Source organism: Mus musculus, chromosome 4, assembly GCF_000001635.26.
Source record: "Mus musculus strain C57BL/6J chromosome 4, GRCm38.p6 C57BL/6J".
Lineage (NCBI taxonomy): Eukaryota > Metazoa > Chordata > Mammalia > Rodentia > Muridae > Mus > Mus musculus.
Window position 1 is genome coordinate 104868885 of NC_000070.6, and position 22677 is coordinate 104891561.

Genomic DNA, 22677 nt, shown 5'->3' on the forward strand with positions numbered 1-22677 from the left:
CAAACTGAATCAATGGCAGTTAAGGAGGTTCCAAGGATTCTGTGGCCTATGAAACCTTGGCAAGCAGTTCCAATGTATCTCCCAGCTAGCAAGAACCTGCTCAGTCAGGAAGCGACTTAACCTGGAGTACCGGAACTCAGGAGCGCAGGGGTCTAGTCTGGGTTTGCTTCTATCTTGCTTGCTATTATTAGAAAGTTACTCTGAACGACTTAGTTTTCTTCATGTATTGATATGGTACAAGTCAAACAGTGTTACTGCATATCTCCCCAAAGTTAATTCTCTAGGGTACCTGTTTTTAAACTATGTATTGGGGTGGAGGGCAGGGAAAAGAAAAGTTCCACAGTCTAATTCTTTTGAATAAACTGCCTACACTGTGCAATCCACGCTCATTTATAATGGCAGATAGAGTTTGGGGCTCTGCACTTTACTCTGCTCATCCCATTATTTTCCCTAATTATTTTGAACTCAGACCATTTTTTTCACACATCTGAAAGCCTATTGAACACAACTGAAGAAATCCTGAGATAACAGAAGTTTAGAGTCCATCAGCCACACATCTGATCCCAGGTTCTGCCACTCACAACTGAAAATAGAGAGCAGCTCGGTGAACTTCTGAATGTGAACTGAGATCATGTATGGAACCCTGTGCAGCAGCCTAGGATACAGGCCAGTGTCTCCTGTCCTCTCAATTCAGCCATCCTCATCAGAAACCTGCCCTGTACAGGGCTGTGAACTACTGAGATACTCTGCATGTGTGTGTGTGTGTGTGGGGGGGGTGTATACATGTGCAAGCCAGAGTCAGTATTAGATGTCTTCCTGAATTGCTCTGCACCTAAGTTTTTAATTCAAGGGCTCTCTCTGAACCTGGCACTCACTGATTGGCTGGCCTGGCTGCCCATCAAGCCCCAGGGATCAAAGTCAAATGCTTGACCCCAGAATGTAGTCACCTCAGCAACTTAAAAAACTAATTAACTAGCTACTTACTTATCCTAGGCTAGTGGGTCAGAAAGCCTATCTGATCATTACAAGGGGCATCCTGATACACAGGCTCAGCTTATAGTCAAAGCTTAAAGTCAAAGTCACTAATGATATAATCTTGAGCTAATCCATTCAATTACATAGGAATTATATCATGAGATGAAGATGTTTTAAACCTGGCTTTAAAACTGCTCCATCCCCAGCATCCTCCTCATTGCTAAGCCCACTAGATGGTTTTCCAACTTTAAACGACTCTCTCTGTATTAGCCTCTGGAAGCTTCCTTCTCCCGACCTCCTCAATACAACCTCTACTTGGTCTCTCACTCGGTGACCAGTCCTTTGGGGGTCTCTACGAATGCGAGTTCTTCAGGACAAAGCCTTGCCTTTGTTTTCTGCCCTTGCTTTTCTTATCCTTGAGGAGCTGAGATTTGTGTCATCAGCATCAGATGCCATCCATGTGAATGTTTTCTAAGTTTGGAGCTCCACCCTGGACTGACTTCTGCCCTCTCTCTCTCACCAGGCTCCCACTTCACACCCCGTTCCTTTGCCCAGCACAGAGAACATGCTGGTTCTAAGTTGAACCTCTTCGTTTTTGACTTTTAACCAACTTCTTTCTCAATTTAACTGCATCATTAGTGGAACCGCCAACACATCCAAGCTCTCAGACTGGATTCCTGGCAGTGACCTTTGGTTCCCTTCCTTCTTTTAGCTTCTCAGCTAATTCTTTGGAAATTTCTGTCAACTTTGCCATTAAAATGCATCTTATGTTTTCCCTGTTCTACCCACCTCAGTACCCACCATGCTAATGGAGGACCCCATACCACCTCAGTACCCACCATGCTAATGGAGGACCCCATACCATCTCAGTACCCACCATGCTAATGGAGGACCCCATACCATCTCAGTACTCACCATGCTAATGGAGGACCCCATACCACCTCAGTACCCACCATGCTAATGGAGGACCCCATACCACCTCAGTACCCACCATGCTAATGGAGGACCCCATACCATCCCCAGATCCTTTTATGGCCTTGGGAGGGGGTTCTATTTCTTTCTCATTTTTCTAATTTCTGTATAAAAAAACACAAGAGTTCTTTTTAATGAGAAACCATGCAATATTTCTCATTTATAAGATTTACTTTACTAGACATAAAATCTAATGCCCCTCACCATCGTGTCCACGACTGTCTGTGATACAGACTCCACCCACCATTTTGACACTTGTTCATGGTGCCATTCTCTGCATTCCACTTACCTCCTTCAGTCCACGTTCATCACAAACTACTTCCCACGACACCTGCTGATCTCTCCACACCGCCCTCTTCACCTAGCTTCTCCCAAGCTTCACATCTCAGTGTAGATCCTTCCTCTACAGAGAATGTTACCCACCCAATTTATCTTTAGATCTCTTTCTCTCTGTCAATGCATTCTGTTGATTCTTTCATAGAATTCTTCACAATTTTAAATGAAACTTTGTGTTTACATGTTGGCTGTCTGAATCCATTTGCTTTCTGATGGCTGTGCTAAGACACCATGACCCACGCAACTCATAGAAGAAAGAGTTTATTGGGCTCACAGTTTCAATAGATGAGCTGTGACCATAATGGCAAAGGCATGGAGCCTGGCAGGAGGTAGGCAGGCAGTAGCTCAGGGCTCAACATCATGATCCACAAACACGATGCAGAGATGGGGAAAGCAAATGGGAATGGTGTGGGCTTTGAAAATCTCCATTACTGCTGTCAAGTGACACAGCTCCTCCAACAGAGTCATACCTTCTAACATTTCCCAAGCAGTTTACCAACAGGGGACCAAGTATTCAAATACATGAGCCTAAGAGAACTATTCTCAGTCAAACCACCACAGCCTGTAAATTACAGGAGGGTCAGGATATCATTTGCTTATTTTACTACCTAGCAATATATCTAACGACTAAATCTAGAATATTTACTTACTAAATAAAGAACAAAGGAGCGATACAAACAAGTATCTGCAAGTCACATAGAATTCCACACACACTTTTAGTTCCAAGCATGTATCAGGCTTTTCTGCATAATTCATGCCAGTGCTATTGGATGCCTCTCTTAGAGTTAGTGACTCTGAATATCAATCTCTATATTACTGTGACTCACTTTTGAGTCACAGCCACCCAATTGCATATGCTAATTAGAAGACCATATTAATCCCAGTCATCTTGATGACTGCTGAGAACATTCACATGGCTCTGGCCCAGACACTTGGGCAAACACACTTTGATACCCATAACAGCAATAAAATAAAAAGAGGAAGCATGATTGACACTTCCTTGGCATCTATGACATGAGGGGTCTATTTAAGAAGAGATGACACCACTGGATGCTTAGGGGAGGTTTGTGCTCCCTCTGGGATTGAGGTCTTCATTTACCGTCTCCCCAGTTCTCCTGACAAATTCTGGGTTTTGTCAGTATAAATGATAGGATGGAACTCCAAGCCAAACCTATGACGTGCTTATCAAAGCAAGGGCTTATTTTTGAAGAGGTAATTTATTTTATTTGCTTGATGTGAGAGTCTGGTGATCGTTCTGGTGATAAGGTCAGCCCAGAGGCTAGAAGGCCACCTGTGCTACCACACATCTCTGTGGAATGAGCCAAATTGCTCTGGTCTTCAATTCAAAGAATAATACAAAAGCAAGTTTGGAAGGATGCAGTGACAATTGAATTCACCAAAGCTCATGAAATGAATTTCTCATGAAAGTGAGAAATCTTATTGCCAAAAGTCTTTCCCTCTCTCCCTGGAACTCAGGTTTTCTCTGTAACAGGAGTTGATTAAATTTAATGTTAAGTCTTGTGTAATTCCACCATTTTCAGAACAAGAATTAAAAAAAAAAATCATTGACAAAAATGCATTATGATAAATGCCAAAGAAAGTTTTACAGATGAAATACCAAAATTAGCAATGATATAGTATCATTTGAACATAGGCTGTGGTAGGTTTGTGCTATATATTATAAATCTTACAGAGAAACAACAAAAATAAAGTAGACTAGTTACTCTATCCATTTAAAATTATAAGATGCTAAATTTAAAAGATGATCTCAGAAAGAGAGAAATATGAAAACAAGGTATAGGACAAATAGAAAATAGGAAGCTGAACTCAAAGCCACCCTTCACCAATAATTATATTCAATGTAAGTAGCCTAATTATCATGACTAAAAGACAGAGAGTGGGCTGGAGTGGTAGTTCATTTGAAATAGTGCCTGTCTATATGTATAACACCCCAAGTTCAATACAGACCACCAAAATAAAAATAAAACAAAGTAATGGTGATGATGATGATGGGTAATCAACTAACTCCTTTAAAAAGGGTCAGAAATCATAATTAGACTAAATAAATAAAGCAAAGTCATCTTTGTCTACATGATGATACATTTTAAAAATGAGGTCATATAAATTAAAATAAATTATTAGATAGTCATTTGCATTGCAAACACAAGCAATAAGCAAACACGAATGACTACATTACCATTAAACAAAATAAACTGCAAATTAAAAATAATCACCTAAGATAATGAAAGCATGTTTCAATGCTGAAAGGGACGATCATCAACAAGAGAGTCAGTCCTGTGGGTTGGCCCATCTTAACTGTCTGCGGTACTGGTTTCCAGAACACTGAACAGATTGATAAAGTCTACCCTCTAGGTATGTCTATGAAAATCTCTCCAAGGAAACACAAGTGAGGAGAAAAGGCCCATCAAGAATGTGTGGGAAACCATCCTATGGGCCGAGGGGCCTGATAGAATTAAAGGTATAAAATAAAGAAGCCAGACAAGAGCAGACATTCCCATCCCTGCATCCTCTCTGCTATGCAGTGAACCATTCTACACCCAGACCCCATCCCATGAGTGCAAGGGTAAGTGCATGTGTGCCTCTTTGTGTGTGTGTGTGTGTGTCTGTGTGTGTGTGCCTGTGTGTGTGTGTGCCTGTGTGTGTGTGTGTGCCTGTGTGTGTGTGTGTGTGTGTGTGCCTGTGTGTGTGTGTGTGTGTGTGTGTATGTGTGTGTGCAACGTGAGGGTGAATGTGTGCCCACATGCGCACATGTGTTTAATGACAGCTTCGAAAGGCACATACGGATGGAATTGAAACAGAGATAGGCAAACCCACAAGAACAGTTGAATATTGTCCCCATCTCTTAGTAATAGAAGAAAGAGTCAATCCTTTAAGCCACAGGCTGCCCAGCTGGACTTCATTGATTTAGATGTATACTGAACAACATGGAATATCCACTAATGCTCTATTCTTAGCCATAAAAGAAATCTTAATAAATTGAAAGGATTTCAAGTTTTAAATAAGCCTTATAAATAACACATGCCAAAAAATTGTTACTTGTATAAAACCTGTACTAGAGAATCACTGATTTTGCTACCAATTATAACAGCCTTCCTGGCTTTAAGATTTTATACTTAGGCAACCCTTTTTCTATCCAGATATATAAAAAGCAAATGTTAATCATAAGCTTACAAAGTAAATGTGTACCGTTAAACACTTGCATGCACACATGCGGGCATACCACACACACACACACACACACACGTGCATGCGCGCATCTTCCATATTAAGTCTCTTGTGGAATTTTATTTGAGGAAAAAACAAGTGCTGTTGCTAAAAATACAACAGAAAGTTGAAGCCTCTAATTGATCTGGATAAATCTAGAAGACCCAAGCCAACTGGCACGTTGTACATTTCTTCTTTCTGATTGCTGTCAACCATCCAAACAAATGGAAAATCCAACCCTAACAATGGTCCTAGCCACCCCATGCCATCCATGCCTGGGGGCAGCTCTTGGTGAGTGCTTTAAGTGGGGCCTTGTTCCATTGTTCTAGGGACTTGCAGGCACTTAATTCCTGATCTTATTTTCCTCCTGTTTCACAAGTGTGTAAGATGCAGCCTGGAACACTTATGTAATTTGCTCAAGATCAAATAACTATTCATAGCGAGTGCCAGCACAGGGATTTGAACCCAGGAGAATGATTTTTGTCCTGTAACTTTCTATTTTGAAAACCGATGTCAGACGCACTGGCAGTGAGCGCCATGGTTTCTCCCTCAGCACTTTGTAAAGCACTGACTTGGATCTCTCTGCCTTAACGCGAAATTTGCCTCTTCACTGAACTGTCTTGTTTGATAAGTTCATCAAACATCAAGACCCTGTTCGTTTTCAGAAAGGATTACGATGATAAGCTTTTATAATTGAGAGTATCTCAGCTGAGATTTTCTTCACCACCGACCTCTTGCCTGGGTCTTCTAATTATTATTAGCGATGGATTTTATGATGTTCTAAAACTGTATTTGTTTTAAATACAAGCTACAGATTATCTGCTTATAAAACACGTCTCCCCTTCTGAACTGTTACTTAAAGGGACTCTCTCTTACTGTGGTATTTAATCCAGTGGTTCTCAACCTTCCTAGCGCTGTGCCCCTTTAAGACAGTTCCTTACATTGTGGTGACCCCCACTGAAAAAAAAATTGTTTCTACTTCGTAATTGTAATTTTGCTACAGTTATAAATCATAAGGTTAATCTCTGACATGCAGGATATCTAATATGCATCCCCTGTGAAAGGGTCATTTAACCCTTACAAAGGGGTCAGGACCCACAGGTTGAGAACCACTGATTTGAGCACTAATGATTCAAAATTAAATCAACGAATAAGAATTTGACTAAAATAACTTTATTTTAAGCCTCCAATGTTTGAAAGGCAGAGAATGCTTAAAATAAAGTCCCAAAGGTTAGATAAAGGTTCTGCTTAAGTACAATAAAATATTCAACAATGAAATATAAATATCTGAAGGCAGGTTGGAAATCTCAGGAAAATAGAAGAGCCAAAAATGCAAGACACAGGAGAATGTTGCCTCTGCTGTCTCCTCAAAACAAAGGTTTAGAATGATGTGGCCACGTCTCTCTACAATGTCTTGCTCTTACCCACAAAAATATTTACATATATTACCTAAATATATCCCCCCAACCAGTGTAAGTGGGATTTCTTTTTTACCATTTTCTCTTAACTGTCTCACATTGCTTGAGAAAAATTCGACTTATTAAATGCCTACTATATACAGAGGACATTTGAAATCCAGGATTGTATTACATCTGCATCTTCTGTTATAGAAGAGGTGCTATGAGGCTCCATCTACAGGCAGGAAAACTGGGAAATCAGAGAGATTAAACACTGTGGTCTGCGTTACCCCACTGCTGAGTGGAAATTGATAGCTGGCTGATCTCGTTATTACTAACTGGCTTCTCCTCTGCTCCACTCCTCCGCTGGATTAGTAACAATATGAAAAGAGATTCTCTTCCATGCCACCACAGCCCACTGCCAACATCACCATGTCTTAGATTCCCCAGCAGAAGACCTCAGTTTTGTAAGGATCCAAAGCCCACTTACTGGTTCACCTTCTCTTGTGCAGTTACCCCAGGGTGCCATGCCACCAAAGACAAGCCAAAGAAAGCAACCACAAACATCTCATCCAGAAGTCACCAACTAGTGTCTATGTAAAAGACGAGAAGAGCCTACCTTAGAAGCCATAGATATATCCAGGCTGGGACCCAAATTGTCTACCGGATGTTTAAAATGGTCAAAAGTCCCCCAGTTCCCATTCAATGTGATTAACTAGTAACCAAGGTATTGATTAGCCAAACGCCTTCAAAATGGCCCCAAGCCCTTTAGCCCTTTTAAAAAATTATCCACATGGCTAAGGAAAGGTGATGTTTAACTAAAATCAGTTCAGTGAAGAGTTTTGTTTTCAGAGAGATGCAGGTGCTGTTGCAGGCATCCTGGTGTCTTGTAGTGGCTCCTGGAGCTTCTACAGTCAAATGAGTCTGTTGTTGAAGAGAGTAGCAAGGCATAAGGCTCATTTGGTACAGAAGTTCAGATGCAAGCATCCAGGAAGGTACAGGCATGCTGACAGTTACATAAAGGTTTTGCCATGGCTCTCCAAACATCTGGAGCCTGGAAATGCATGTGACTCACTGGACTTTCTACTTTCAATACAAACACTGAGTATCATTAAGATTCAGCCTATTTATGTCTCAAGGGGACCAGATGTCTTAAATATACATCTTCAGAAACTCTCTCTGGAATTATAATGCCAATCATAGCCAACACATCTGCACTGAAGATGCCATACCTGGATATAATCCCCCACTCCCGCAGACATAAAGTAAATCAAGTAACTAGAGATGGACAGAAAATAGATGAGTAAATAGCCAAGAGTCGTTAAATACTACTCTATGCGATAGGTGCTTCGTATGTCTCTTTGTATTTAATCTTCAATCAAGAAGTCTGCCACGTGAAAATTACTAAGTCCATATTGCCACGGATGAAGTGAGAGCTCAGATCAGTGCTGAGCTAACTAGCTCAAGGGTGTACAGCTGCCTGGCTATGCCTGGAGCGGTGCAGCTTTGCCTTAGTGGGATTAGCCGGTTGCATCATTACTGATCTCAATGGGGAGACACACTGACCAGCTTGGGCGCCTGAGATTCTGATTCGTGTGTGGAAACCTCAGAAAGCCATCAAGCAGCAGCTCCCTTCCTCTCCTCAGAGGTGTAGGCAGATGTGAGCGCCTGTTCTGAAAGCTGGAGGGGTCCTAAGACTGTCTCTCTGCTTCCCACTTCTCTCCAGTTTTGATTCCTAGGTCGTCTTCGCCTCAGTTTTCCCCTGCGTATACATCATTTGAAAACTTTCTTGTCTTCTTCTCCCACAAGAAACTAAGTTGGTCTTTTCTGTGCTGTGACTGCAGATATAGGGATGGGGATGTTACATCTGGACACCCTTGAACTGCTCAAGGTAGTGTATCTGGACCTCACCTTTCTCCTAACTCCTGACATCCAATGTATGACAAAGTTCCTATCTCAGACATGCAGAGTCCCCTGAGACTGGAACTCAGGGTCCCCAACCATTTCCATAGATTCCTTCATGGGGAACAGACCTCCCCCAGCACTGTCTTCTCCAGCAGGGGTGACATTACCCTCCAAAGACCACTTGACAATGCCCAAGGATGCTTATGATGGTCCCATGGGGTAGAGATATGCTATTGGCATCCAGTGGATAGAGACAAAGCCGCTGCTGAATGTCCCACAATGCACAGAGGTCCCCACTACAGAGAAATATAACTAACCAAAGTATCAATGATGCCTGTGAGGTACTACGAGAGTCTGGCCTGCCTTCTTCTTCCCAGAACTCCTGGGTCTCTCCTTTTTATATGTATGATGGTGGCATGCTCTTTTTAAACCCACTGTCTCCTGAAGTTTCCCATGTGACTATTCTCCTTATCTCAAACCTCGGTGACATTCAGACTCCTAGTTGGCCTTTTATCATCTCTCCCCCAACATCTCCAACATTGTCATTTAAGGTCCATTGCTTTTCTCTGTAATGTTTCCTCCTTCTTGCCTTGTCTTCACTAGCATAAAACATCCCAGCCTCTCCCTCACATACACTCTGAGACTCTTGCCTGAGTCCTGGTGGGCCTCATTCTCCTTCCATTCCATGGCTGAGTTCATCTTCCATGATCTCATTGTCCCCTCAGGACAACCTACAGACCCCTTGCCTTCCTCCCACTTTATCGAAGCGGTGACTCTGGTCACCTTGACTCTTCCATTAGAGCCATCTGTAGCCATCACACCCACCTTTCTGCCAGGCGTCTTCTGGAAGCCAGGTCCATCACACAGACCTGTTATAAGGCTCCAATTAGGAATCATTGCCTTGTTATCCCATAAACATGGCAAGGGCACTTTTAATTTTTCTCCTATTGTTTCCTCGAGTGTGGAGGCTCTCTGGAAAGTGAGCCTTATGTTAGCGTAAGTTCAGCTCCTGATCCTTCCTGATAATCTCTCATGTCACTCAGTATTGGATCTTCAACAAGAGCTATTGATCCATGGCTAATCAAGTGATCCATTAAAAGAGATGGCTTTCACAGTACTTGCATTTATCATTTTTATCTTCAAAACAGTTGTCTTTATTATTTCAAGGTGTGTGTGTGTATGTATATGTGAACATGGGCACATGCCATAGCACATGTGTGGAGATCAAAGAACAACTTTCATTCTTTCCGCCATGGATCCTGAAGGGTCAGCTCAGGCCTTTCACAGCCAGCTCTTTTACGCTCTGAACCATCTTGCCAACCCAAAACAATTGTGGAGCCCTCTGGAAGTCAGAACTGGAGTACATGCTCTGTGCCTGCCACCTCTCAGAAGCATAATCCTCACAGAAGTCTTCCAATGCCAAGAATATTGATGTAGTGCTAATTAGTATTGATACAATCAACGATGAAGACACCAAGATTTAGAGGGGCTAAACAGATTGGCTACAGTCCTGAGTCTGAGTCATGGATGTATTATCTTTCCCATTGCTGAACCTGAGACTGTTGGAATCTAGCTGTGGAACCACAAAGTGCCACATCAGGCTAAGGCTAGATCCTCTAGCACCAAGTCCGGAGCCCCATCTCTTATGTATTAGCAGAAATGAATATCATTTCTAGGGACAAAGGAGCCAATATAAAACAAGTACAAATGAAATGAAAAGATAGATTTTTTTTTTTGGACTGTATATGGTGGCAAAGTCCTATAAACCCAGCGCTGAAAAAGCTGAGGCAGGAAGATTAAACTTCCAAAGCAAACCTTGGATATACAAAGAGACCATACCTCAAAGAAGGGAACTGAAAGAGGTCAATGGAATCTTGCATTATCTCTATGAGAGAGTGTGTGTGGAACACTGGGGTGGTGATGCCATCTGCTCCAGCCAAAATTATTTAAGATAAATGGGAAGAAAAGAAAAAACAAACAAACAAACAAACAACCAAACAAAACCCCCAGAAAAACCTGTTAGGTTTGCATATTCGAATTTCACCTTAATTATAGCAACATGCTGTCAGTGATCACCGTAAACTGCTATGCAGAAGCAACAGTAAGATGGTAATTCATTTTGAAAATATATTGCCGCCTGTCTTGTAGAAACACTCTTCACTATAGAAATCAGCCTATGAGTTATGGCCTCAGAACAGAGCATACGTGCCCCGTGCTGGCTCATGTACTACCATGACCATGACATCTGGGCTTGCACTTTCTAGGGTTTCAGAAGTTCTCCATAATTCCCATGCTGGACCTGCAGTTTGCACAGTCACACAGGAGATCTGACTCTTGATGCGAACTTGATATTCTACCCGGGGTAGAGAGAAAGTAGCGTTAGGTCAGAAAGTGCCACTAAGCAGTTACTACCTCCTCAACTCAGCTTTGTCATTCATAAAATAGATAAAATACGGCTTTCCCAATAGCATAAAACTCTTTTCACAACTGGGCACCTTGAACAGCAGTAACACCTCCTCTTCTCTCTCTGAGAGATTTTCTTCAAGTACTAAGGACAGGGAAGAGGGCAGAAAGCGCAGGTCTGATGAAGAACCCATCAGAGGAAGATAGAATGTGAGAAGTCCACACTTAGACACCTTGGACTGAGTGTGAGTCTCTCTGGAGGGCAGATGCTACCAGCAAGAGCTAAACTAATGATTCCAAATACAAGAAGGCCAGAGAGACCTGGTTGTATTCCCATCTCTGCCTGGGTTCCAATAGCACCACAAGGGTTTAAAACAGGGGAAAACTCAGAATGACAACTTCACGTTGGATGTGGCAATCTCCCGGTTGCCACAGCAAATATGCATTTTTGCAGAAGCACACAGCTTTATGTGGCGGTTCACTGGCTGCTGGTTTGGGCTCTGTGTCTGTGTCTGTGTCTGTGTCTGTGTCTGTGTCTGTGTCTGTGTCTGTGTCTGTGTCTGTGTCTGTGTCTGTGTCTGTGTCTGTGTCTGTCTGTGTCTGTGTCTGTCTGTGTCTGTGTCTGTGTCTGTGTCTGTGTCTGTGTCTGTGTCTGTGTCTGTGTCTGTGTCTGTGTCTGTCTGTGTCTGTGTCTGTCTGTGTCTGTGTCTGTGTCTGTGTCTGTGTCTGTGTCTGTGTCTGTGTCTGTGTCTGTGTCTGTCTGTGTCTGTGTCTGTGTCTGTGTCTGTGTCTGTGTCTGTGTCTGTGTCTGTGTCTGTCTGTGTCTGTGTCTGTCTGTGTCTGTGTCTGTGTCTGTGTCTGTCTGTGTCTGTCTGTGTCTGTGTCTGTGTCTGTGTCTGTCTGTGTCTGTGTCTGTGTCTGTCTGTGACTGTGTCTGTCTGTGTCTGTGTCTCTCTCTCTGTCTCTCTGTCTCGCTCTGTGTGTCTCTCTGTGTCTCTGTCTTTCTCTGTCTCTGTCTCTGTCTCTCTCTCTCTCTCTCTCTCTGTGTGTGTGTGTGTGTGTGTGTGTGTGTGTGTGTGTGTGTGTGTGTGTTTATACCACAATACTCTAATTTCTCAGTACAAAAGCCCAAAAGACACCCAACACAGTATCTGGCACAGTCTGCAGACAGTGAATGAACATATCCCGCCCACTGCCTTCCCTACTTCCTCTCCTACCCTTTGTGAGATCCTGTGTCTATTATATCTGTTTTCCTCCTGATTGCCTCATCAGTGCCTGGCTGTAGCCAAAGACATTAGTGGTAGGTTTTCTACTGGAAATGAAGTGGGGCTGGGTGAAGTAATTGGTCTCAATCAAAGGCTGTACCCTGGATGGGCTAATTCATGCCGACCTCTCTCTACCTCCAAGTGAGCTCTGTATTTGCATTTAAGGATGTGGGATGAGGAGTCAATGTCTGGCTCATTACAGTAGAAATTAAAGACCTATTCTCCAGGAAGGGATTCAGCATTCTAAGTGGCTCTAGCCAAATCTGGGTGGTCCTTTGGGAAATCCTCATTGGAAATGAGCAGCAATGAAAAGCAAAGTCAGTTCAGCAGCCGAGCAAATCCTCTGTCCCTTGGTCAGCTGCTGTCCCTTGGTCAGCTCTCTCCTGCACAATGTCTCCACTCAGGCTGATGCAAGTGGCCTCTCCCTTGTTTGCTCAGAGCCTGGCCACACTTCCTCACTAAAAGACCACCAGGGTGGTGGTTTGTCATGTATCCTGCTTGTGGTATCTGTGTCCTCCTGGGAGGTAGAGCTGTTCCTGACCCAGGATGTGACACTCGATGACCAAATCAAGACCAACTTCATCTGCCTCTGGTGCCAGCATGGTGTGTGCAGGGAAATTAAAATCTATACAGACTGGAAATGAGTGATCTGTATGAAGTCACCAAAGACAGGCAATTGTAAACAATGTCCATAGCTCCCTGCCTTCTGTTCCCTCCCACTATGACTCCCCTGCTACCTGTTGACCCCGTGTGGCATGGAATGTGGAGGTGTGGGACATGTGTGCCCACACACAGGTAAATATGTACATTTATGCACATGCACAGCACACATATTTTACATGTGCAAAATCATAACTCCCGGACCAATAGTGACACATGGACTGATCAGGGTATGAAGCCTTCAATTATTGAGTCATGTTCAGTGATGGACTGCTTGTGGCAATTAGTCAGCTACTGCCTGGTCTCCAGCCAGGGATAGAGTTAAACCCTGGTGGGCACCAGAGATGAAAAACACACCTCCTGCCTATCACAAGGTACCCATGGCTAGAATTGGGAATGAGGACCAAGCGTTGGGTATCTGTGGTCAGAGACACATGTGTAAGTGGGCTTTAGAGGAAACACTGGGAGAGAACTAAGAAATTTTATTTGATATAGCTTTGTTCTTTAGACAAAGAAAGAAGGTAGAACATTCTAGGCTTATCTCTACACTCTCCTTGTCTAAATTTTCTGAATTCTATAATCTTGATCTAGAAAATCCCTTTCAGAACTGTTGAAGTGGCAGAGGGGCTATCTCTATCTAAAATCACAGTACACACACACACACACACAGACACACACACACACACACACACACACACCTAAGCTTTTCAAGTCTCTCTGAATACTTTTACTCAGTGTTTGTCTTCCCAGGAGACACTCTGGGCTATCAGTCTATAATTTGACTTTCTCCCCACTCATAAGCCAGGCTGTGTGGAGCGAGAGACAGAGTCAGATTAGCCCACTGCAAAAAAATTTGGTTAGTCCCCTTCCTGCCAGTCATGGTTCTAGTTGAGTAGATTTCAGCAGCTCCTTGGTGAGTGTTAGTGCCATCCACATACACAATGGCAAGAAGACCAATAATTTGCTGGACTCCCTTTTCTGGTGATGCTCTGGGTTTCACATCAGCAGCTTCTTTGTGAGATGCTGTGGGGCACTAGGGGAGAATACAGCAGGAAGGCAGTGCTCAGAACCTAGAAGGAGCTAAAGACAGCAGGTATATAGTACCACACTTGCAAAGCAAAGCATGCTATAGTACCACGCTGAGCGAAGCATGCTAGGCTATTAATTTTCTTTGTAACCTTGTGTAAGTCCCTCTTAGAGTCTTGGATATCTTGACTGCAAATGACACTAAGGACACCTGCTTCATAGGCCTGAATAACTGAGGCAATGTACAGGACAACCCTTGGAAAGACTCCGTGGGTGAAGGTCATGACTCAGCCTTCCAAAGCAAAGAATCAGGAAATCAGGACAGGCACAGAGGACTCAGTATAGGCAGATTCACATCTGCATCCTGGAGAATGAGAAAAGAGTTCAGATCAGATGGCCATTGCCCTAGTTAGTTTTAACTGTTAATTTGATACAGCCCGAGGAGGGAGTTGAGGGATTGCCCAGAGCAAACCGGCCTGTGGATGTGTCTATGGGGGATTGTCTTGATTGTTAATTGATGCATGAAGTCCCAGGCCACTGTGGGCAGCACCATTCCCTGGGCAGATAGTCTAGGGTTGTATAAGGACACTAGCTGACTGTTAACCTGAGTAAGCTAGAAAGCAGTATTTCTTCGTAGTTTCTGCTTCAAGTCCCTGCCCTGATTTCTGTCAACAATGGACTGTGATATGGACTGGTAAGCCAAATGAACCCTGTCTTTCCCAATGTTGCTTTTGGTCAGAATTTTATCTCAGCAACAGAATAATACTAGGCCACCTATGAAATGCTTTCTGATAAAAATTGTCATGAATTGGTTATAGATAGCCAGTGTACAAGGGCAGAAAGAAAGGCACAGAAATTATCAAGCACTGGTGGTCTTCCTGTAACCTTTGTGGTAGCTTTAGATGGGAATTCTTAAACCCAATCCAAATACAAAGAAACTGAGGTCCAAAACAGTAAAGAAGGAAGAGAGGATTTAAGACCAGGTTAGTTTGACTTCAAAGTCTACCTATGAATGGGCCCTGTTTGGAGCATTGCAAAAGTAGTGACATCAGATTCAGATGAAGAAGATACATAGTAAATTCTAAACCAAGAAATGATACATTTAGGGTTACTACTGATCTTGTTAATGCAGCATCAAAGAGGATGAACTTTGGCCATAAATTAGTAAGTATTATGTTTCTCCCCTGCAATGTCCCTGCACATAAAAAACACAGCCCAGGACAGAGCAGGTAGTGAATATCATAACTGTCAGAGGAGGGAATGAAAACTACAGGTTCACAACTGCAACGTGAGCTTTTCTCATTGATCACAAGTAATAACATTTCTCAAGAAGAACTGTCCAAGGAACTTGCACACGTTTGTTGGAACAACTATTTCTGTTCCACTGCCATGTAACAAACCACCCTACAATCCAGCGGCTGGGGATGCTGGGTTACCGTTTATAAAGATTTGACAAAGGCTGCTGACAGGCTTCATTTGGTAGAAAGCTCAACTGAGATTAAAACATCCAAGATGGCCCACCCCCACCTTCCCTGGTCTTTCTATATATGGCCTCTCTTCACTCAGGCTTCTAGTCAGGGCTTCTTAACTGCACAGCAGGTTACCCCCAAAGTGAATCATCACAGCCGCTAAGCCCAGGCTCAATGTGGGAAGGGACAATAGAAAGGCATGAGTATATTATTGCTGCAAAAGACGGCATAGCAATTAAGAGTACTGGCTGCTCTTCCAGAGGACAGGGGTTCCAGTCCCAGCACCCATATGGTGGCTCACAATTATCTGTAACTCCAGTTCCAGGGGACTCTGTACATGTGGTACAGAGACAGACAGGCAGACAAAAATACCTACACACGTGAGATAAAAAGAAGTAAATCATTACAAAGGCATGAATATCCAAAAGCTGTCTGTATTTGCCTTCACGAGTAACAGATGAGAATGATTTAGTGTGTTTAAGGCACTTACAAAGGTGCCTGGCACTTAGTGTGCTCTGCCTAAGTATTAGTAATAGCCAATTACCAATAGTAATTATAGCATGCTGTTAACAGCATTGTGAAATTTCTCACTGCAAATGCTTTTAATTTACTGACTACAGCCCTGACGCAGCCCCTCAAGCTCTGCATGCACTATATTATGTAAAATATGCAATTGTGTTCGAGGAACTGATTTAGCCAGGAAATACAAAGATGTGTCCCTTCTTTCTCTCTCTTCCCCTACTCACTTCTTTCTGTTGGATTACACTTAACCTGAGTCATCCTGGCTTCTTCCTAGAAGTGATATTCAAACCCAAGGGAGAATTACTTGTTTTTTATAAGAAATAGTGTGCTGGCACTCATTTAGAAAGGGACATATGACATAGGACCTAGCTCTAGCTGGTGAGAAGCAGAAGAGTTTTTCTGGTTAGTTTTTTAAAGATTTATGTATTTTAATTTTTATTTATATGAGTCCACTGTGGCTGTCTTCAGGCACACCAAAAGGGGACATCAGATCCCATTCATTACAGATGGTTGTAAGCCATCATGTGATTGCTGACAGTTGGACTCAGGACCTCTGGAAGAGCAGTCAGTGCTCTTAACCGCTGAGCTATCTCTCCAGCCCACTGGTGACTTCTTAAGACGATCCCTTTGATGAACCGGACAGACGAGGGGGGTAGGGGGGTCTGTGTTTCCTCTCGTGCTTCTGGACACTGTTGGGTGAGAGCCTGACATGAAGATATGCCCTCACATGCTCTTGCTCTTACATGGATAGTTCTCTAATCTCAGATAAGAAGAAATGGAGCAGTGTAGCCCAGCAAACCGGCACACGCTCAGCTTGAGTTGGTCATGTAAATCTGGATCGTACCAGCCAGCCCTTCAGCTGCGTTGGCTTGAATCTGGGCTGCCTAGTGGGTCGAAGGTTCAGTGGGAAATAATATGGTTCCGAGTTGGAGATAGTTTTCACAGCACTATTGTAGCCATAGCTACAGCATCCAGCATCCTGGGCCACTGACAAATGATAAGCTTCAGAATTTGAAATGGCCCCGACACCACCCATGTGTGATGAGAGACGCAGCCAGAAGGTCCTTGAAGGAAGTGCCACAGCACCTAGGAACTTAGGAAAATACAAAGACTGGGCTCTACTTCTCTCCTGATCTCCAGAGGCAGGAGTCCCAGTGAAGTAGCCATGCAAGCAAAAGTAGGTGGGGACCATGGAGTCCTATGGTGAGCCAATGAGTTAAAATATAAAATTGAGTCTTTCCCACTATTCAACAGGACCAAAGGGCCATAGCGTGACTAATCTAATATGGGAGAGCTGATTTAATGGCAGAACATAACTGTTTTTGGAGAGATGGAGCCACTTCTGGTTTGTAGCCCCAGTATGATAAATAAACCTGCAGCCCTTTGTATTTCTGAGTGCCTAAAAAAAATGCTGCAGCTGTCTTCAGTGTGGAGACTTCACTATGCTTTCTCACACGCACCCCTGACAGAAGCATCACCAGGAGAAGTGCAGGCCTCCACATGGCTCCCTCTTTCTTTAGACTCTACCCCTTTGCTTTGTGTCATTATTGTGGGTGTACCTGGTTCTTGCAACGGACAAGCTCCCAGCAATATCCGTATATATACTTTAAGCGCACGAGTCTCTGAGCTTACAGTAGCGTTCAAAGATGGTTAGTCGGGTGGAATCAGCAATATTGTTGCTGGAATTAAAATCGTTGCTTGCAGGAGCAGTAGCTGGGATTTTCAGAACACTTCCCACAGACCTAACTCTGTAGAGGTGTTCTATGTGCAGTTTGCCCGATCCTCACAACAGGCTGACGAGAGCCATGTGGTGCCCCTGCTCCCAGTGACTGTAAGCAACAGCTACCTGTCAGCATTTCTCTGTGCTCACTGGGGAGAGCATTCTGCAGCAGCTGGATGGCGATTGACCATTTCTCAGGTGAGAAAGCTGCATGACAGGAGATGTTCTCCCATCACAGAGCCAAGAACCAGCACCTGGATTTGAACTCCGCTCTCTCCACTACTGAACACGTCCATCCTGCCACAGACAGGAGCTACCCTCACCTCCAGGGCAGGGGTCCCCACCTTTCTGCTGCTGAGGCATGACTAGGGGGCAACCAGTGTTAACAAAAGACACAAAAATATGCATTATTTTCCCCCAAACTGTACAGTTCACAGATCTCTTTCATGTATTTTAGGTCTTGTATTCACTCCACAAAATAAACATCATTATGCTCAATTTATCATAAATGAGAGATGCCATTCATACCCAGTACTCTGCTGAACAATCTCAAATACAATGCTTCATTTCAACACCACAAGTCCTACAAAGTAAAAATCATTATTTTGTCCTAAGGAGAAGGGAACAGAGTCCTAAGTGACATTCCCACTGTCCCCTACACTCAAGGACAGAGATGAGGTTTGAATGAGAATCATGTCCTAAGGCAAAATTCCTACCCAGTCCATGGTCAGTGCTAGGCTCCTCTAAGGAAGTTTTGTCTAGCCTCCGTCCTGGATACTCCCAGACAAGCCAGCCTCCATCACTGTCCTCCTCTGAGTGTTTCTCCTGTCATAGGCCGTGCATGCAAATGACCTGTCTTTCTAGTTCACGGAACTGCTGATCCAGAAAGAGCTTTGTCTCAGACGCTGCACTCGGGGAGCCTCATTGGCAGCCTGGCCTGATTGACAGCGGGATCCTGCACCTTGAACCTGAGCCTTCCAGCGCTGGGATGAGGCTTTGTGGTTGCCGGGAATTGGTGAGCATGGCCGGCCTGGGGAAGAAAGGCAAAGGAATTGTGGTCACAGGGCAAAGCACCATGGTTCTCTTACAGCATGACTGCTGAATCCATTCATATTCCCTCCTGATATGCCCTCTCCCTCAATCTAGGAGGCTAAAGGCTTAGTAAGCTAGCTTCTTTCATCTCCTGTCTCTGGGAATTCTCAGTTGTCCTTCCCAGCCATGGTTGTTATATGGGAGCCATAGATTATCCCATATGGAAAGGTAGCTTTTGCGGACCATGTAGGTAGATCCCCAGAGGAGCCTCCAGCTAGTGCTGCCTAAAGCAGGGGTCAGACTATACTACTGAGCCTGACCAAACTGAAGCTTTATGAGCAAAATAAATGGTTGGTCTTGTCTTAAACCATGATGCTGTGGCTTGGTCAGCTCTACCATAGTAAATAATGAAAGGAGTGGCCACCCTAAAACCTGTGGAGCCTGTTCTGCACAGCAAGGTCATTGTACTGACAGTCCTCCCTAGACACATGGCAAGACCATTATACTGACAACAAGCCCTAGGTTTATATAACAATCTCTTGAACACAGGAAGAATCAGAGGCTCAGAAAGGATAGATTCTTCACGGGGCCAGTGGACTGGCCTAGATCCAAATTCAGTCTGGTTAGAAACATCACCTCCTAGCTCTTCTGTCTACACTAAAGGCAGTGTGGTAGACTCGGGCCTTTCCCAGCCCTCAGCTCCCCAGGAACCTGTGCCTAGCCGAAGCAATCACAGTGGCTCGTTTTCTTCTCAGTGATAGGTGTTTGGAAAGAAACGCATCTGATATAAATCCCAGAGCGATCCAAGCAGTGGGATGACACTGGCTGAGTCAGTTGGGTAACTCCCCCTCCCTCTCTGCCTCCATAGACTTCCCTGAGCCTCAGTTTCCGCATCTGTACATGGGGATAACAATACTTACTTCTTAGAGGCATTGTAGAGATCTGGGGAAGAATTGTTAGGAAAGTGACGATGTAGCGCACAGCCCAGAATAAGTGTTGAGTAAACTGGGTATCCTTTTCATGGTGGGTATAGCCTGAGAAATTTTCTTCACACAACCTCCTGATGACAACAGAAAGGGGAGAGAGAGAGAGAGAGAGAGAGAGAGAGAGAGAGAGAGAGAGCCCTGAGGGTCACAATGGAGCAGCTGCACCCCAATCCCCCAAAGATTCAGTCCCTTTGGCTTCCACTCTGCTGGCCCCTCCAGAGGAGAGCAGGCTCCAACAGCTGCTAAGCTTTGCTCACACATTCCCCCTTCACGACTGACTGAGCCCTGACACAGGAAAGAAACATTCCCTTGAATCATGTAAATCCCCACTCATCTCCAAATTGGGTGCCGGAGTGCCTCAGGGAAGTGATTTTACAACCTCACTGACTCCAGCCAAGGTAGGCTTCAATTGCTCTTGCAAGATAATTCAGCCCCAGCCCCAGCCTCAGCCTCAGCCTGGCAACAAAACTGAGCAGGGGCTCCCTCACTCAGCCAGAGATGCCCCCTTAGGCTGAAGGAGAACAGTGTCTTCTCCCAGCAAGCAAAAAAACAAAAAAACAAACAAACAAACAAACAAAAACAGGCTTAAGCAGGCTTCTACAACCTTCTCAGACAGTGCAGGTAAAACCTCACCTGAACAAAGGCGTTCGGACAAGCATGGGAGGGGTAAGAGGCAGTACACTGGACTAGAGGTCAAGGTTGCCTGGGATTCCCCTCACCCCTCCGGGATTTCAGAGGCAGGGTTATGCTATGATGGACTGAGCCATCCTCCTGCCTTCACGCAAGAAAACACTTTCCAGCCTGCTGTGCCCCTGGGGAGATGGTTATCTGTTCCTGTATGGCTGCCTATTTAAAAAATTTATTTTCAAATCTGGGCCTCGCAATAGATTATTCAGCCCACAGCCAACAGAGCTGCAAGAAGTACATAGCCCTGGCCTCTGCTCTGGCTAACACAGCCCTGTCTTTCTGAGAAGCCCTGGCTGCCCCCTCAAAGGTGGCTTGGGTTCCCGGGGTTGCCATGAAAGATGGCTTTTCTCTCAAATTGTTAGGAGCCCAAGTCCAAGTGCAAGTGTTAGCAAACAGGTCAGCAGCCCTCCAACAATTGTCATCCCTAAACTGTGTCAATTCATTGGCACTAGGACTTAATAACCCACGGCCCAATCAAGATTTCATGCCACAGATTCTCATGGCAGATCTTACTGTCCATGTTGCATGTTTGTAGAAAGCAGTCAGTCCTCAGGAGATTGGTCCAAGGGCATACATGGCTATGTGGAGGAGTTAGATCTTTGGTTCAGCCATCAGGAATTTTCGCTGAAGTCTCTAGGGAAGCCCTCCCCAGAGGAGTTCACTCGACAGGCTGCCAGCTGTATTCAGCTAGGTCCTGGACTCCTTTCATGGATCCTGAGTCAGGTGGTCCCCGCTTGTTACCGGGGGGGGGGGGGGTGCTGTGCTGTGCTGAGCCCCCCAGGGGGTGGGGGTGGGGTGGGCTTTCCTCTTTCCCAGCATTCTGCTCTGCTTTGGGATGAATAGTTTCACCAAATTCAAGCTCCTACTCCTTGGGCCCTTGCCATATTTCCCTTGCTGTCTGGGTCCTGGCATTAAGACTGGAGTAGAGGAGACCTTACAGAGAGCTGAGCCATGGGGAGATAGATGTCTAGGGAACACCAGTCAAGCAAAATAAGCATATGCTTCCAGTTATGCAACCATCTTTATGAAAAGAATAACACTGTGGGATTTTTCCCTTGTCCACTGTGACGTCCAAATGCATACCCCACCCACATAGGTCTGTTCCTTTACCAGAGGTAACTCTGTACTGTCCCTAAGCAATCACGAGTAGCAGGTCATACTTCTGTCCTGGAAGAGGCTAGGCAACCTTACCAAAGGCTATTGTCATGTAATAATATTATCATCATCATGGGCCAGTCCTACCCAAAGATGGGCAGCTAGTCATATCTATACCCCGAGGACCCAAGGAGAGCCCAGTTATCAGCTGCAGAAGGGGGGCTGGCTGTTCAGAAAATGGCTATTAGGTAGAATGGAGACCCTCAAAAATCTGGTGCTGTCTGCAAACAGAATCAGGACAGAGTGGAAAGCTGCGTGACTGGAGCTCTGAGAAGGACCAGAGGCGTCAGAGGAAGCTAATCGCTGGCAGAAAGAGAAGCAGAGAAATGCCAGTAATAAGCTTCTGGTGGGTTACGCCAACCATGCTGGGTGCAGATCCGGCAAGCATCTCACAGATCCGGCAAGCCTCGAAGCCGGTACCTCTGCAGTCCCTGCGTGCAGCTGCCTGGATGGATGGAGGTCTGGCTACACGTGATACTATTCTAGGATTCCCAGGAGCACCTTCTGTCCCTTATGCCAAGAGCATCTGCACCGTCACCCCCTCCAGTGTGCCTCTTCTTCCTGGTGTTATCCTACATAAGACCCTTCATTATAACAAAGAGAACTCTGCCAAAGCTCCAGGCTCCGTACAGGTGAATGTGCGCGAGGTAATTGGGCTAGTTGTATCTTACAGACTCTAAACTGAATCGATGCTGTGTTTTATCAAAGCATTGCGAAAGCGAGGGAACCTGTTTATGTCTTGCTGGTGATCAGTGGGAGAGGTTTTGGTACCAGGCAACTGTCTCAGCTTCACCTTTACCTCCAGTGTGTGCCTTTCCTGCTTATTGTTCCTAACTTACAAGGTTTCACATTTAACACAATGTTAATAACCTATAATCTCCTTTTCAAACAAGACAATAAATAAACATGTACAAAGAAGTAATAGAAAAGTTGGGTCTTGGT

The 22677-nt window shown here is 44.5% G+C and overlaps 2 protein-coding genes and 1 long non-coding RNA gene across 6 annotated transcripts in view; 1 reads left to right on the top strand and 2 right to left on the bottom strand.

Annotated features, from left to right (window-relative positions):
* The window catches only part of C8a (complement component 8, alpha polypeptide), a 60809-nt gene extending 53206 nt beyond the window's left edge, over positions 1-7603 (bottom strand). For 3 of the 4 annotated variants that reach the window (NM_001290645.2, NM_001316667.1, NM_146148.2), the window contains exon 1: positions 7396-7514. In NM_001290645.2, the coding sequence (NP_001277574.1) occupies positions 7396-7434 (39 nt within the window). In that variant the 5' untranslated portion in view covers positions 7435-7514. The other variant, XM_006502941.3, reaches the window with a different exon arrangement.
* The window catches only part of Fyb2 (FYN binding protein 2), a 181564-nt gene that overhangs the window by 33584 nt on the left and 125303 nt on the right, over positions 1-22677 (top strand). The gene's annotated exons all lie outside the window — the stretch shown is intronic.
* Gm40216 lies at positions 18323-21199 on the bottom strand. The gene is made up of 3 exons (XR_867966.2): positions 21094-21199; positions 19828-19967; positions 18323-18905 (listed from the first exon to the last, which is right to left on the bottom strand). It is a non-coding gene; the product is annotated as a predicted gene, 40216 (long non-coding RNA).